Below are 13,283 nucleotides of genomic sequence, written 5' to 3'. Positions count from 1 at the left end.
TCTTGTAATGGGCATCTTTATTTTATTTTTTGCTACATTTGATCTTGATAAGGCCAGGCCAAACTCTGGCTCTCCATTTGTTGTTAAACTACACATCCCAGCATGCCTTGTCACAGTTTTAGATTCCCCTAATTACAAAACTATGGCAAGGTATGATGAGATGTGTAGCTTCACAACAACTGGAGAGCCACAGGTCTGATCCAGAGGGATGGTTTTGGTCGTTCTGCTGTGGGACTTGATTAAACATGAAGTGCCCAGTAGCAGTAGTATAGGAAGTAGCCAAGACACATTCTCTAGTTTTAAAGTGTCACATTTGTCCTTAGCCTGGTAATTAAAAATAATATTACTACAGCATTAAACCAGTGGGAAATAATCCAAAAGCAAGGAAAAACTTTGCTTCTTTTTAAGACCTGTTTTCTTTTTTTTTCTCTTCAGGAAGAAAAAAAGTTTACAAAACTGTCAACGGACAAGGTTCAGAACAGCTACCTTCACTCTTTGCAAGAGATTGGGGATCAACTGAGGAAAAGGCTCGAAACCATTAAAAAACTCAAACTCTAGAATTAGAATGTGAATAAGAACTGAATGTTAGATCTATTGATGCGCTCCTGGCAGTCATCCTAATCCAGAACTTCCCAAGAACATGCATGAAGGACTTAGTATGAATTGTTTTTTGTTTGTTTTTAGGTGTTGAGAATTGAATTTATACAGAAGATTTAAATTATTGTACATAAAGTGTAAGCAGGAACAGCCTGCCTTTTGACCACTTTTTATACATGTTCATGAACTTACAGCAATTGATTTTTTTTTCATGCCTTTTGACCTTCATGCAACCTTGGAAACGTTGAACACGCAGCAATAGAAATTGGCTTAATCTCAACAATTTTGGTTTCCCCTATCATGTAGATCAGTTTTATTTATTTTTTTTATGCATAAATATGGCCTCCTTCTGTTTTTTCTTTTAAACCTTTCTTTTCTTTGTCCACTTACTATAGTTTCCCCTTCCTGGTTGGTGTTTTAAATTATATGAACTGAAGTATGTTTCAAGACCTCGTTATGAAATTGGAGTTATTGCTTCTAAACCAGTGTCTAAATTATTGGCTTGATTTAGATATTTATTTACATTGCAGCTTGAATTTTAGGGTAGAGAACGACTCCAAATTTTGGCAAAGAGATTTTTGTTTTCTCCATCACAGCTGCCACAGTTTTGGCTCTAAAGGACATCCAAGTAGTGAACATTAGATTAGTTCTGGCTTATGTAATTTATATTGCATTATTAAACACGGGCAATTATGCATAAATTGTTACAAGCCTGAAGCCACACTTTATTACATTACCCATCTGTCAATTAAGCAAGTAACCTGTTTTTTCAATTTTTAAAAAGCATTGTGCTTTATTCTTACATCGGTGTTCCTTTTCTTTGTATCACGGCCTCAGGGGAGACATTTTCTCCAGCCTGCAGGATCTAATGCCACTGGCTCCATTTTGCTAAGGATATTACACCATTTTCTATGCTTAATTATGCAACATCTGACTGCTGGTGTATATTTATAAAAATATATATATGTGTATGTATATTTGTATAGTATAGAATTATGTACATACACATATGCATACAGTCATACACGTATGTAATAAAATGCTAATCTCTGCCTACATGCACAAATAAATAAACCAGCATGGAAGGAAAACTTTTCAACTTGGGTTGCTGGGTGAATTTCAGATATTTCACAAATGTATCTGAGCTATTCAATAACTGTGAGGCTTTGGAGATCCTGACAATCAGGACATATGCGTCAAACACGTTTTGTTAGGCTGGGTGGTTGACCAGATTATTTTTAAAATAAATCCCTATGTACTAAAACAAAGTGTATGTTTGCCTTTTTGTGCTGTTGGTGTATATACACATTTTCATACATTTTAATAGCTTAAAATACATAATTGTGGTTCAATAAAGATCTGTCTTTCTTTAAGAGAAGATGTGCAAAATGATGTCTTAAGCCAATGCTATGACTAAGGTTATATTTATTTTGGATTCAGCCAACTGGTTCCATGTCTATAGCTGCCACAGATGCCTAGTTTATCTCATATCTTATAGAATATCTCTTTGGAAAGATGCCGCTATGCCCTGCACACATGACCGCTTTTAGCGCATTGTCCATGAGCCATTTTCTGTAGGACACTGTAAGAGCTGCTATTAGTAATCTGATGTCAGTCCTGCTCTACTTCCCTCACTAGCTTTCGCTCTTTCAGTAAATTATAAAAATATCGAGAAGCAAAGCGTCCTTTTTATGGTCAAGACAGTGGGTTTTCTGACCGAGCGTTCTGAAAAGGCTACAATATTGGGTTAATTTACCTTTTTTTTTCCCTCTTGTAATTTAATTTATTCGGGCAATACAAAGCAAAACATAATAAAGCTTGAGCATTCCAGGCATTCAGATGCCCAACTGTCCTGGAAGCCAGTCCGTCACACACATGTTTGTACTATTTAAACTAAATTGGTCAACAAAATTGTACAGTGTGTATGCACCTTAAGACCGGTGCAGACAGAATGAGGTTGAACTAATTATACTGTAGCATTGCTGGAATAGCAGATATTAAACATACAGCAGTAAAAATGGAGTAGCAAGTGGCCAGCAATAAACCAAAATGATTGCTTTTGCCTGCAGAAGACATCTGAAGGAAAAAGATGTTTCCAGCCATCATCATAGATCTGATGCTCACTTTAAAGATTCTCCAACCCACCAATTGGCTCCCAAACATTACAGATTAGTTTTCCTGGGATTTGTAGGTCATTTTTATCAAATCTAGATCTGCCAGTCTTGAAAGTTTCATTACTTTACGTAAAAAAATGATCTGCAAAGCCCCAAGTGAAGTTAAGTATGTTGAAAAACCTGATGGAATAAATTTTTTGTCAGAATATGCGATCTGTGAATCCCATACATTGCAGATGTATTTGAGCAGTTATCAGAAAAACGCTGAATTTTCAAAGTTGATTGTCTGTAGCCGAAGCTTGCTCAGAACGGCCACCTTCTGGTCACTTGCTAGGCTAGCAAATCTCAGTTGGAAGATGTAGACCCTGACCTCGCCTCTACCAGAAAACATGTCTGACGCCTTGTTTTCTGGAAACCCAGGCACTGATATCCCTGCCCTGCCCAGAAATGGCATCAGCGTGTCTAGCAAAAATTCTATTGATATCCATGTTATTCTGTAAATACTTTGTAGGGCTGTATCTGAAATATAACAGAAAAACTATTTGAAGACCACATTTTTAACTATTCATTTAGCTATTCATTCAAGTGCGTGACTTCATCAAAGTAAAAATAATTATAGATGTGAATTTATGTAATTAGTATGTTTAGTTTATGTTCTGCAGGAGTCTTTAAAAGTCTGAAAGTACATTTTGTTCCTCAGTTTAGCGATTTAAAATCGAAAGCTCGAAAGGTTTAGGAATGCAGTACAATGTCCTAGTCTGACCTTATACATTGCATTAAGAGATCATTACTCTTAACAAGATTGTTGTCATACTAGTGACCTACAGATGGAGCCACACGTATTCATCCTGACAGCACACCTAGACACAGGTTTTGATGTCCACTGTTTGAGTGCTTTGAGGCATGACAACATAAAGCATGCAATGCACATCTCTACCACTGGGTGGATAATGCTCCACTAATACAGCAGTGGATAGTACAGTACAGATGGAGCTATCCATTTGCCGAAAATGAGGCGTGTGTGTGCCTCATTTGCTGCAAATGGGACCCACGTGCTTCTTATTCTCGGCGAATGGTGTTAAGGCTCCACCTGTACATTGCAGTACAATTCAAGCTCTGGCAAATGGACTGTGGCAACTGACGCACAGACCAGTGATCAGGTGGAAAGAGTGAAAAAAAGAAACCTCCACCTCCCCAAGAATCACTGGCCTGGGCTAACTAGTTAGGGTAGAAAATGTTTTGGCCATCGGACCCTGTCAAGTGTGTCCCCTGGCTGTGATATTACCACCCTGCTAGTGGAGCCAGGTACTGGTTCCTAAAATACATGAGAACCCCCACACACACACACACACTAATTACCCCCCCCCCCCCCCCCCCGTATTTTTTACCTCGCCTCCTTTTCCTGTGTATGACCCGTGCTTCTAACATTGACTTCTGAGCATGTGTTGCTAACAACATGGGGAAAAGGTAGATTGGGAAAAAGAACCTGTGCACCAGTACCACTTTTAAATTGTATAGGGTGTATATATGATATGCTTATATAATGAAATCCACTATTTTATAGTATCAACTATGCGTTATACATTGATAGATGATGTGGAGGTGCTCCCCTGAGAGTAAGAAATGATGCAAAAAGAGAAAAGAGAAAGTACTCTCTGTTTTTGGGGGCACGCTTTTAAATTTAAAACTTAACGTTTATTTATTGGTTCATTAAAATAGATTTAGACATGACAAGACAGACATTCAAGAAACATGTACAATTCCTGATACTCCAATACACAGAGTTCTCTGTTAATTATTGAGGTACCACAATATATGGAGTGGACCGCGAATATTTGTTATTATGGTAAAATACCTTATTATGCACCGAAGATTCTTAGTTTTTCAGGCCGTTCTAGTTTTCTATTGACAGGAAGATTTTTGATGTAAGGAAAAAAGAGAGAGAAGAAGAAAGAAAAAAAGGGGGGGGAAAGAAAAAAGAAGAGAGAGTAAGAGAGGGAAGGGGCGGGGAAGAAAGGGAGTAAAAAGGAAAAATAGATAAGAACCAATTGAGTGTCAGTACACCCCTGCAGTTTGTTTGTGGTCACGGTGACTGCTGCTGATTGCTCTGTATGTCTGGCCAAACCAGACTGTGCAATTGAGCGGGTCTTACCAACTATCTAACACCCTTATCTGCAACTGTCGCATGGTAAGACCCGCTCAATTGCACAGTCTGGTTTGGCCAGACATACAGAGCAATTAGCAGCAGTCACCGTGACCACAAACAAACTGCAGGGGTGTACTGACACTCAATTGGTTCTTATCTATTTTTCCTTTTTACTCCCTTTCTTCCCCGCCCCTTTCCTCTCTTCCCTCCCTCCCTTCCCTCTCTTCCTCTCTCTTCTTTTTTCTTTCCCCCCCCCCTTTTTTTCTTTCTTCTCTCTCTTTTTTCCTTACATCAAAAATCTTCCTGTCAATAGAAAACTATAACGGCCTGAAAAACTAAGAATCTTCGGTGCATAATAAGGTATTTTACCATAATAACAAATATTCGCGGTCCACTCCATATATTGTGGTACCTCAATAATTAACAGAGAACTCTGTGTATTGGAGTCTCAGGAATTGTACATGTTTCTTGTATGTCTGTCTTGTCATGTCTAAATCTATTTTAATGAACCAATAAATAAACGTTAAGTTTTAAATTTAAAAGCGTGCCCCCAAAAACAGAGAGTACTTTCTCTTTTCTCTTTTTGCATGTGTTGCTAACACCAGGTGTTGTAGGCTGGTGGAGAAGTGTGCTCCTCTCCATACTTGGAGACCCGGGTTTTCTTAGAGTGATGATAATAATGAGGAGTTCTGTAAAGAATGCTGTATAATATTGAACCCATGCAGTTTGGATCTAATTGTGTTCGTGAATATCGACATCGAATTGTTAAAAAGGATATTGCAGCATGTGAATTGAATAGTCTTGATGTGCTAAAAGCAGATAATTGTACTGATTGGTTGTCTAAACTTGATGAGAATCTGTTAGCCTTTAAGACTGATTTGGCTTTCAAGAAATCTAAATATCATAAAGTTTAAGGATGATTATAGGGAAAAGTGTACCCATGGTTAATTGACTCTAGTGTTAAGCATGTAAACCAATAAATTGTTTCCCCCAGCTCACTGAATGGTATTAGTAACCAATCTTGAACACTACATAGAATAGAATCAACTTTGGCCATGTATGCTTGCGCAAACTAGGAATTTTTTTGGGATTACAGTGCAGCCTCAAACAGGGGTAAGGGGGGGGGGGGACATTACATACATTACATTAAGACATTGCATGCATTCCATTTCTAGCTACGACTATGGTGGTCAGGTGGCCAAGTAGGGTCACGTTGTTTGGATGTTGATATTGGGATTGCATTCGCTTTGATTGGATTCTACAGGTGATGGACGGCTAACGGAAAGAAGCTTCTTGTGGATCTGGATGTTTTGGCGGGGACAGACCTGAACCGTCTTCCGGATGGTAGGATGTTGAACAGGTTGTGACCGAGATGCAGCATGTCCTTTGCGATCTTCTCAGCACGTTTCCTTACCATGGATGAGAACAGATCCCTTATTGGGGGGAGGTCGGTCCCTATGATCCTTTCCGCAGTCTTCACTACCCTCTGCAATTTTTGTTTGTCATTCTCGCTTGCACCACCATACCAGATTGTGATCGAGGAACATAAGACAGACTCCACGATGGTGGTGTAGAATACGCACAGCAGCTCCTGTGGGATGTTGAATTTCCTGAGTTGCCTCAGGAAGAACAGGCGCTGTTGGGCCTTTTTGATATTTGTGGTTATGTTTAATCCCCATTTTAGGTTGCTGGACATGGTTGTTCCTAGGAATTTGAAGGATTCAACCCGCGACACCACTGTGTTGGCTATTGTTAGCGGGACCGGTGCATTTGGTTTTTTTCCTGTAGTCTACCACCATCTCAACTGTTTTGGTTGGGTTTAGATCAAGGTTGTTGTTGCTGCTGCACCACTGCGTCAGCTTCTCCACTACACGCCTGTACGCGGTCTTGTTACCCTCCTTGATTAGGCCGATGATAGTGGTGTTGTCTGCGAATTTGATGATTTCCACTGACTGCTCAGCTGAGGTGCAGTCATTCATGTAGAGAGAGAGGAGCAGAGGGGAGAAGACGCATTCTTGGGGGGGCTCCAGTACTGATTGTTCGTGTGCTGGACGAGAAGGCGCCGGCTTTGACCACATGTTCTCTTGCCGTTAGAAAGTCCTCTATGCATGAGCATGTTGATCCTGGGACTCCTAAGGAGAGGCGTTTTGGCTGCAGGATGCTGGGGATGATAGTGTTAAATGCTAAGCTGATGTCCACGAATAGGACTCTCGCATAGGTGCCTGGGTGGTCGAGGTGTTGTAAAATATGGTGCAGCCCAAGGTTGACCACATCCTCTACACTTGTTTGCCCGATAGGCGAACTGCATGGGGTCAAGGTGAGAGTTGGTCACTTCTCTCAGGTGCTTCAGTACTAGTCTTCGAATGCTTTCATGGCCACTGAAGTTAGTGCAATTGGCCTGAAGTAATTTAGGTCCTTCCCGGGTGTTTTCTTGGGGACCGGGACGATGATCGAGCGTTTGAAGCCATCAGGAACCTTGCACAAGTCCAGGAAGGAGTTGAATATCGTTGTGATGGGGGAGAGCTGAGCTGCACAGGTCCTAAGGTTGGATGGTGACACACCATCTGGTCCTGCAGCCTTCTTAGGTTTTATTCTTTTGAGTACTGCTTCTACCTCGCCTTGGTCCATGTGGAGGGCCTGGGAGTGGTGGTCTTTGTGAGGGAGTGGAAGACGTATGGCCTGCTCAAATCTGCAGTAGAACTTGTTCAGGTCTTCTGTATGGCTGGTTTCAGACTGTGGTTGGGCTTTCTTGTAATTTGTTATGGTTTGCATACCCTTTCATACTACCGCAGCGTCCTTTGCTGCGAGTTTGTGCGTCAGCTTGTTTTTATATTCCCTTTTTGCGAGTTTGATACCCCGAGTCAAGGAGTTCCTGGCTCCTTTGTACTGTGCCCTGTACCCGCTGCTGAATGCCTCCTCCTTGGCTCGGCGGAGTTTCCTGAGCTGGCTACCAAACCCATGGCTTGTTGTTGAAGGATCGGATTCACTTGGTTGGTACACATAAGTCCTCGCAGAAGCTGATGTAGGATGTGACTGCATCCGCAAGGTCATCTATGTCAGAGGCAGAGGCTTCGAACACCGTCCAGTCAGTGCAGTCTAAGCATGCCTGGAGCTTTGTTTTTGCCTTGATTGACCAGTTTTTGACAGACTTGATAACAGGCTTAGCAGTCTTTTCATGAGAGATCTGGTGTTTGATAGCAGGATTGCTGGGAGGGCAGATCTATGACCTCTGCATCTCCACCTGACAGCGACTCCGGCCCGGCAGCCCATCTTGCAGTTACTGCACCATTTGACCATGCCAGACTTCCCTGCTGTCTCCAACTTTGTTGCATCCTTTCTGCACAGGGCAGCAAGGGCAGCGTGGACTGTGAGGGCTGCCAATCTGCCCACCGCCCTCTCCGTCCGGCCCATACGGGTGGTCTGCTCCAGGGGTGAGCTCCATTTCAGAAGGGCTTCTCTGCTGTGCTTGGTCACCACACTTGGCAGGGTCACCACACTCGAGGGGGTGATGAATTAGGACAAGGACAGGGGGAGACAAGAGAAGTCATATAGTTTGGTTGAGCTGCACAGCTCCGAGGCAGCTTTCTGCGGCGCCATATTTGTGGTATCCGGTATGATGAAAACACTTTTTCAAGTCTGTTAGTGATCCAGGTTATTGCTGTGTTCGGTTGCTTCTTTCTTGTACAATATGTGTTTTGAACAGGTATTCATCAAATAAACTACAAGTAACTTTCCTTTTCAGTTGCTAATTTAGTCACAAAAGTTCAGGTGTGAAATCCCAGTGTGAGGCTTTTGTAGTGAATATTCTTGTAGAGATAACATGTCTCTTGGGCATAAACTGGGGTCCTGTATTATAACATGTGGAATCCAGGGGCTGGGGACATTGTATTTTAGATTATTTAGGGAATGGATCAGAGTTCTTTTCTGAACAGAGAAACATATGGGATGCAGTTACAATCCCGGCGGTCGGGATCCCGGCGTTCAGAATCCCGACCGCCGAAATACCGACACATTCTCCCTCCGTGGGTGTCCACGACACCCCTGGAGGGAGAATAAATTAGTGTGCCGAGCGTAGCGAGGCACCGGGCCCGCTGCGTGGCGAGCGCAGCGAGCCCGCAAGGGGGGGCGATCCACGTCCCCCCCCTTGTCGGCATTTCGGCTGTCGGGATTCCGGCGTCGGGATTCTCAATGCCGGGATCCCGACCGCCGGGATTCAATACTGAATCAAAACATATGTAACTGGACGGAAAGCATAGGTAACTGATGTCAAAGGACCCAAGAGATAATAATACGCCCTGCAAATAAAGGCGGAGTTTTTTTTTTATCACGGATAAATACCATGTCATTGAGGTTATGAGGCAACTTAATGATAGTGAATGCCATGAGAAATTACTGTATGATCCTACAGATAGATTTAAAAGAGAGATCGATGGTGTCCTACAAATGGGCCTAGTTAACACTGTTTGGATGAAGACACATGATCTCTTCCTCTTTAAGCCATTTCCTGCAGGACCGTTTCTGTCAGTGTTTAGGATTCAGTATTGAATCCCGGCGGTCGGGATCCCGGCGTTCAGAATCCCGACGCCGGAATCCCGACAGCCGAAATGCCGACAAGGGGGGGGACGTGGATCGCCCCCCCTTGCGGGCTCGCTGCGCTCGCCACGCAGCGGGCCCGGTGCTTTGCTACGCTCGGTACGCTAATTTATTCTCCCTCCAGGGGTGTCGTGGACACCCCAGGAGGAAGAATGTGTCGGCATTTCGGCGGTCGGGATTCCGGCGTCGGGATTCTGAACGCCGGGATCCCGACCGCCGGGAATTTAACTGCATCCCAGTGTTTATCTGGTTTCCTGCTGCCGCTATACCCTGCACATCCGGAGGCAAACCAGGGTTTGCAAAGGGGGGGTTTCCAGAGAGGGGTGATCTCAACAGACACTATACAGACATCGGAATCCCACCTGCCGGTAATCTGACAGGAGCAATTACAAAAAATCCCCTTGTGGCTCACTACGCTCGCCACAGGTTGTGTTCTGCCTCTATGGGGTTCTTGGATCCTACAAGGGAGAATAGCCTATGTTGGTTGGGATCCTGACTGTTGGGATTTTGATGTCAGGATTTCCATATTGGTATACTGACCATCGGTATCCCAACCGACGGTCTAGTCAACGAATAAAAATTTTAACTCGATTAACCGCATTGTTTTTGTGCGATTAATCGCATTGTTGGTGCTGCTTACCTACATGCTTGTTGCCAGGGGTTCCAGCTCTTTGCCACAGAGATTATATACATGTTTTTATTTTGGGGAGGAGCGGTGCCACGGAGGCGCACAGTCTCTGACAGCATTAGACACCCTACACCCCTCCAAAAATGGTCGCAGCTGCCGCTGCAAAGGAGACAGCTGCTAAAGGTCCTCCTGCACATTCTCTAGCATATGTCCATGTGACAGACACTAGAGGTGCAGGAGTTCCTCTAACAGGTTCGGTATGATTTACCTCCAATCAAAATACCAACAGCAATTGACTGATAGTCAAAATACCGACATGGTCAAAATACCTTCATCTAAAATATAGACAGGTTAAAAATTAGACACATGTTTTTCATATTTTTTTGTCTGTATGTTGACATAGGTCGACATGAACCCTGTGCTTCGGGCACGGTGCCTCGCTGCGCTCTGCACACTTTTATATTCTCCCTCCATGTCCACTGGGATGGTAATATATGTACAAGTCGGTTTCAATGAAAAAAATAATAATGTCGTTACAGTGTTTTGACCATTGATCAATGGTTGTCGGTATTTTGACCATCGGGATTTTGATTGTAGGTAAATTAACCGCATCCCCCTCTAACATGTTGGCATTTTCGGAGAGGCGCAGGATCTCTGCAATGCTGTCCAAGACACTGCATCCCTCTGTTGCACCAATCCCCCCCCAGCTCGTTAACGCGTTGAATCAAAAAAGTTTATTGGCATTATAGTGTTGCGACGTTGACGTGATAATATTGCGTTATTCTGCCCAGCACTAATATAGCACTAATATTAAATATATACACACACATGCATTTACACTATTTACATACATACATTAACTAAATAAAGCCTCTTACAAGTGCCTAGGCAGTAGCAGCGTCAAGTACTTGGTGTGAGGACAGAACAGAGCCCTGCAGGAATCACAGCAGCAGCTATGTAGTAATTTTGGCAGGTTAACGGTTTTCTTCAATACCTACTATTTCCGGGTGTTTGAAAAGGGGCACCGCTTAATCGCGGCCTGCGGCAATGGGTTTAAAATCATTTAAAACATTTGATTTTGTCTGTTAGTGGGGCTTCTGGGTACTCCAAAAACCTCTGCTGCATGCGCCACTGACATCTGCCTGCTTTTATCCCATTGTCCATGAGCCATTTTCCTCCCTCACAGGACACTGTAAGAGCTGCTATTAGTAATCTGATGTCAGCCCTGCTCTACTTCACTCACATATGGCCTTCACTCTTTCAGTAAATTTTAAAAGTATCAAAAAACAAAGCATCCTTTTTATGGTCCAGGCAGTGGGTTTTCTTACAGAGAGTTCAGAAAAGGCTGCTGTATTGGGTTAATTTACCTTTTCTTTCCCTCTCATCTCCCTCCATTGCACAACAGTATATATATATATATATATATATATATATATATATATATATATATATATATATGTGTGTGTGTGTGTGTGTGTGTGTAATGGAGACACGATCTAGTAGGAGAATAAGCATCTTTCTTAGAAATGCTGGTGTTATAGTCTAGATCAGGCAAAATGAAAGACAGGCAAAAACTGTAGGTCAAGGCAAAAGGTGAGCACAGTAAGCAAATGGATACATAGAACAAGAGACTGGTATCGAAACAGCTGAAAGCTTCATTAAGTGCAGTGGATGGGGATGGTGCCAAACATCATTGGGGCTTCTTTGCAGTAGTTGTACACCAAGGGGTTGCTTCATTGGCAAGTACAGTGCCCAGGGATTCCTGTGCCCAGGTACTTTTTAAGCCTGCCTCACAAAGTTATTGGAGCATCGTGAGTGGGGTAACAAAGTTTAAGGACAGGTGCAGACTGTGGCTGGAGAATGAGGTTTAACTAATTATAACATTGCTGGAATAGCAGATGTTAAACATACAGCAGCAAAAATGGAGTCACAAGGGACCAGCAATAAACCAAAAGGATTGATAAGTGAGTGTCTGATTCAGAGATGGATGCAGAAGTCATCTGAAGGAAAAACATGTTTCCTGCCATCATCATAGATCTGATGCTATCGAACTGTGCAGCATCAATCATCTGAGTTAAGCAATTCACAGATTCTGTGGGTTTTTTCCCACTTTAAAGATTCTCCAACCCACCGATTGGCTCCCATACATTAGAGATAGTTTATTGGGATTTGTAGGTCAATTGCGCAAATCTAGATCTGCCCGTCTTGAAAGTTTCATGAGTTTACTAAAAAAAAAATAATGATCGGTACTTGTTTCCTATCTGGGCGCCCACTAAGTTAATTGCGCACCATGCTATTCTCCGTAGAGAAATCGGATCGCATCGCATCGTACACATACACGATATTGAACGATGCGATGCGATCCGATTCGATTTCCCATAGGAAACAATGTTAAATGGCTCAATTTAGCCAAATTATCATAGGAACAATAGTAAATGGGCCAAAAACACCCCTGAACATTGAAATGTCCCCCCAAAAGTAGTTGACGCCACCCCGCCATCAACGTGAACCCGAAGCGTGGCGAGCGCAGCGAGCCCGCGAGGGGCGGCGGTACGCGTCCTCCGACCTTTTCATGCCCTACTATCCACGTCGGCGTGGAGTGAGAATAGAATAGTGTGGCGAGCGCAGCGAGCCACCGAGCCCGAAGCGTGGCGAGCGCAGCGAGCCCCGCGAGGGGACGCGGATACCTTCACAGGTAAACGCGTCCCTTCGCGGGCTTCCCAGGTGTCCGCGTCGCCCGCGAGGGGACGCGTATAACTGTGAAGGTATCCGCGTCCCCTCGCGGGGCTCGCTGCGCTCGCCACACTATTCTATTCTCAACTCCACGCCGACGTGGATAGTAGGGCATGAAAAGGTCGGAGGACGCGTACCGCCGCCCCTCGCGGGCTCGCTGCGCTCGCCACGCTTCGGGTTCACGTTGATGGCGGGGTGGCGTAAACTACTTTTGGGGGGACATTTCAATGTTCAGGGGTGTTTTTGGGCCATTTACTATTGTTCCTATGAGAATTTGGCTAAATTGAGCCATTTCACATTGTTTCCTATGGGAAATCGAATCGGATCGCATCGCATCGTTCAATATCGTGTATGTGTACGATGCGATGCGATCCGATTTCATTACGGTGCCGTACGTAGAAAACCTGGGCGCCCAGATAGGAAACAAGTACCTAATGATCTGCAAAGCCCCAAGTGAAGTTAAGCATGTTGA

General features: G+C 43.6%; 1 protein-coding gene across 1 annotated transcript in view; it reads left to right on the top strand.

The window, feature by feature from the left end:
* Window positions 1-1,945, top strand: part of NAA25 (N-alpha-acetyltransferase 25, NatB auxiliary subunit) — a 75,890-nt gene extending 73,945 nt beyond the window's left edge. The window contains exon 24 of the mRNA XM_083151428.1: window positions 436-1,945. Coding sequence (XP_083007554.1) covers window positions 436-558 — 123 coding nt within the window. The 3' untranslated portion in view covers window positions 559-1,945. The remainder of the gene's footprint in view (window positions 1-435) is intronic.
* The last annotated feature ends 11,338 nt before the right edge of the window (window positions 1,946-13,283 follow it).

Source organism: Crinia signifera, chromosome 1 (genome assembly GCF_055691185.1).
Source record: "Crinia signifera chromosome 1, ASM5569118v1, whole genome shotgun sequence".
Classification (NCBI taxonomy): Eukaryota; Metazoa; Chordata; class Amphibia; order Anura; family Myobatrachidae; genus Crinia; species Crinia signifera.
The sequence above is the reverse complement of the archived record's forward strand: the minus strand, read 5'-3'. Positions and strand labels throughout refer to the sequence as shown.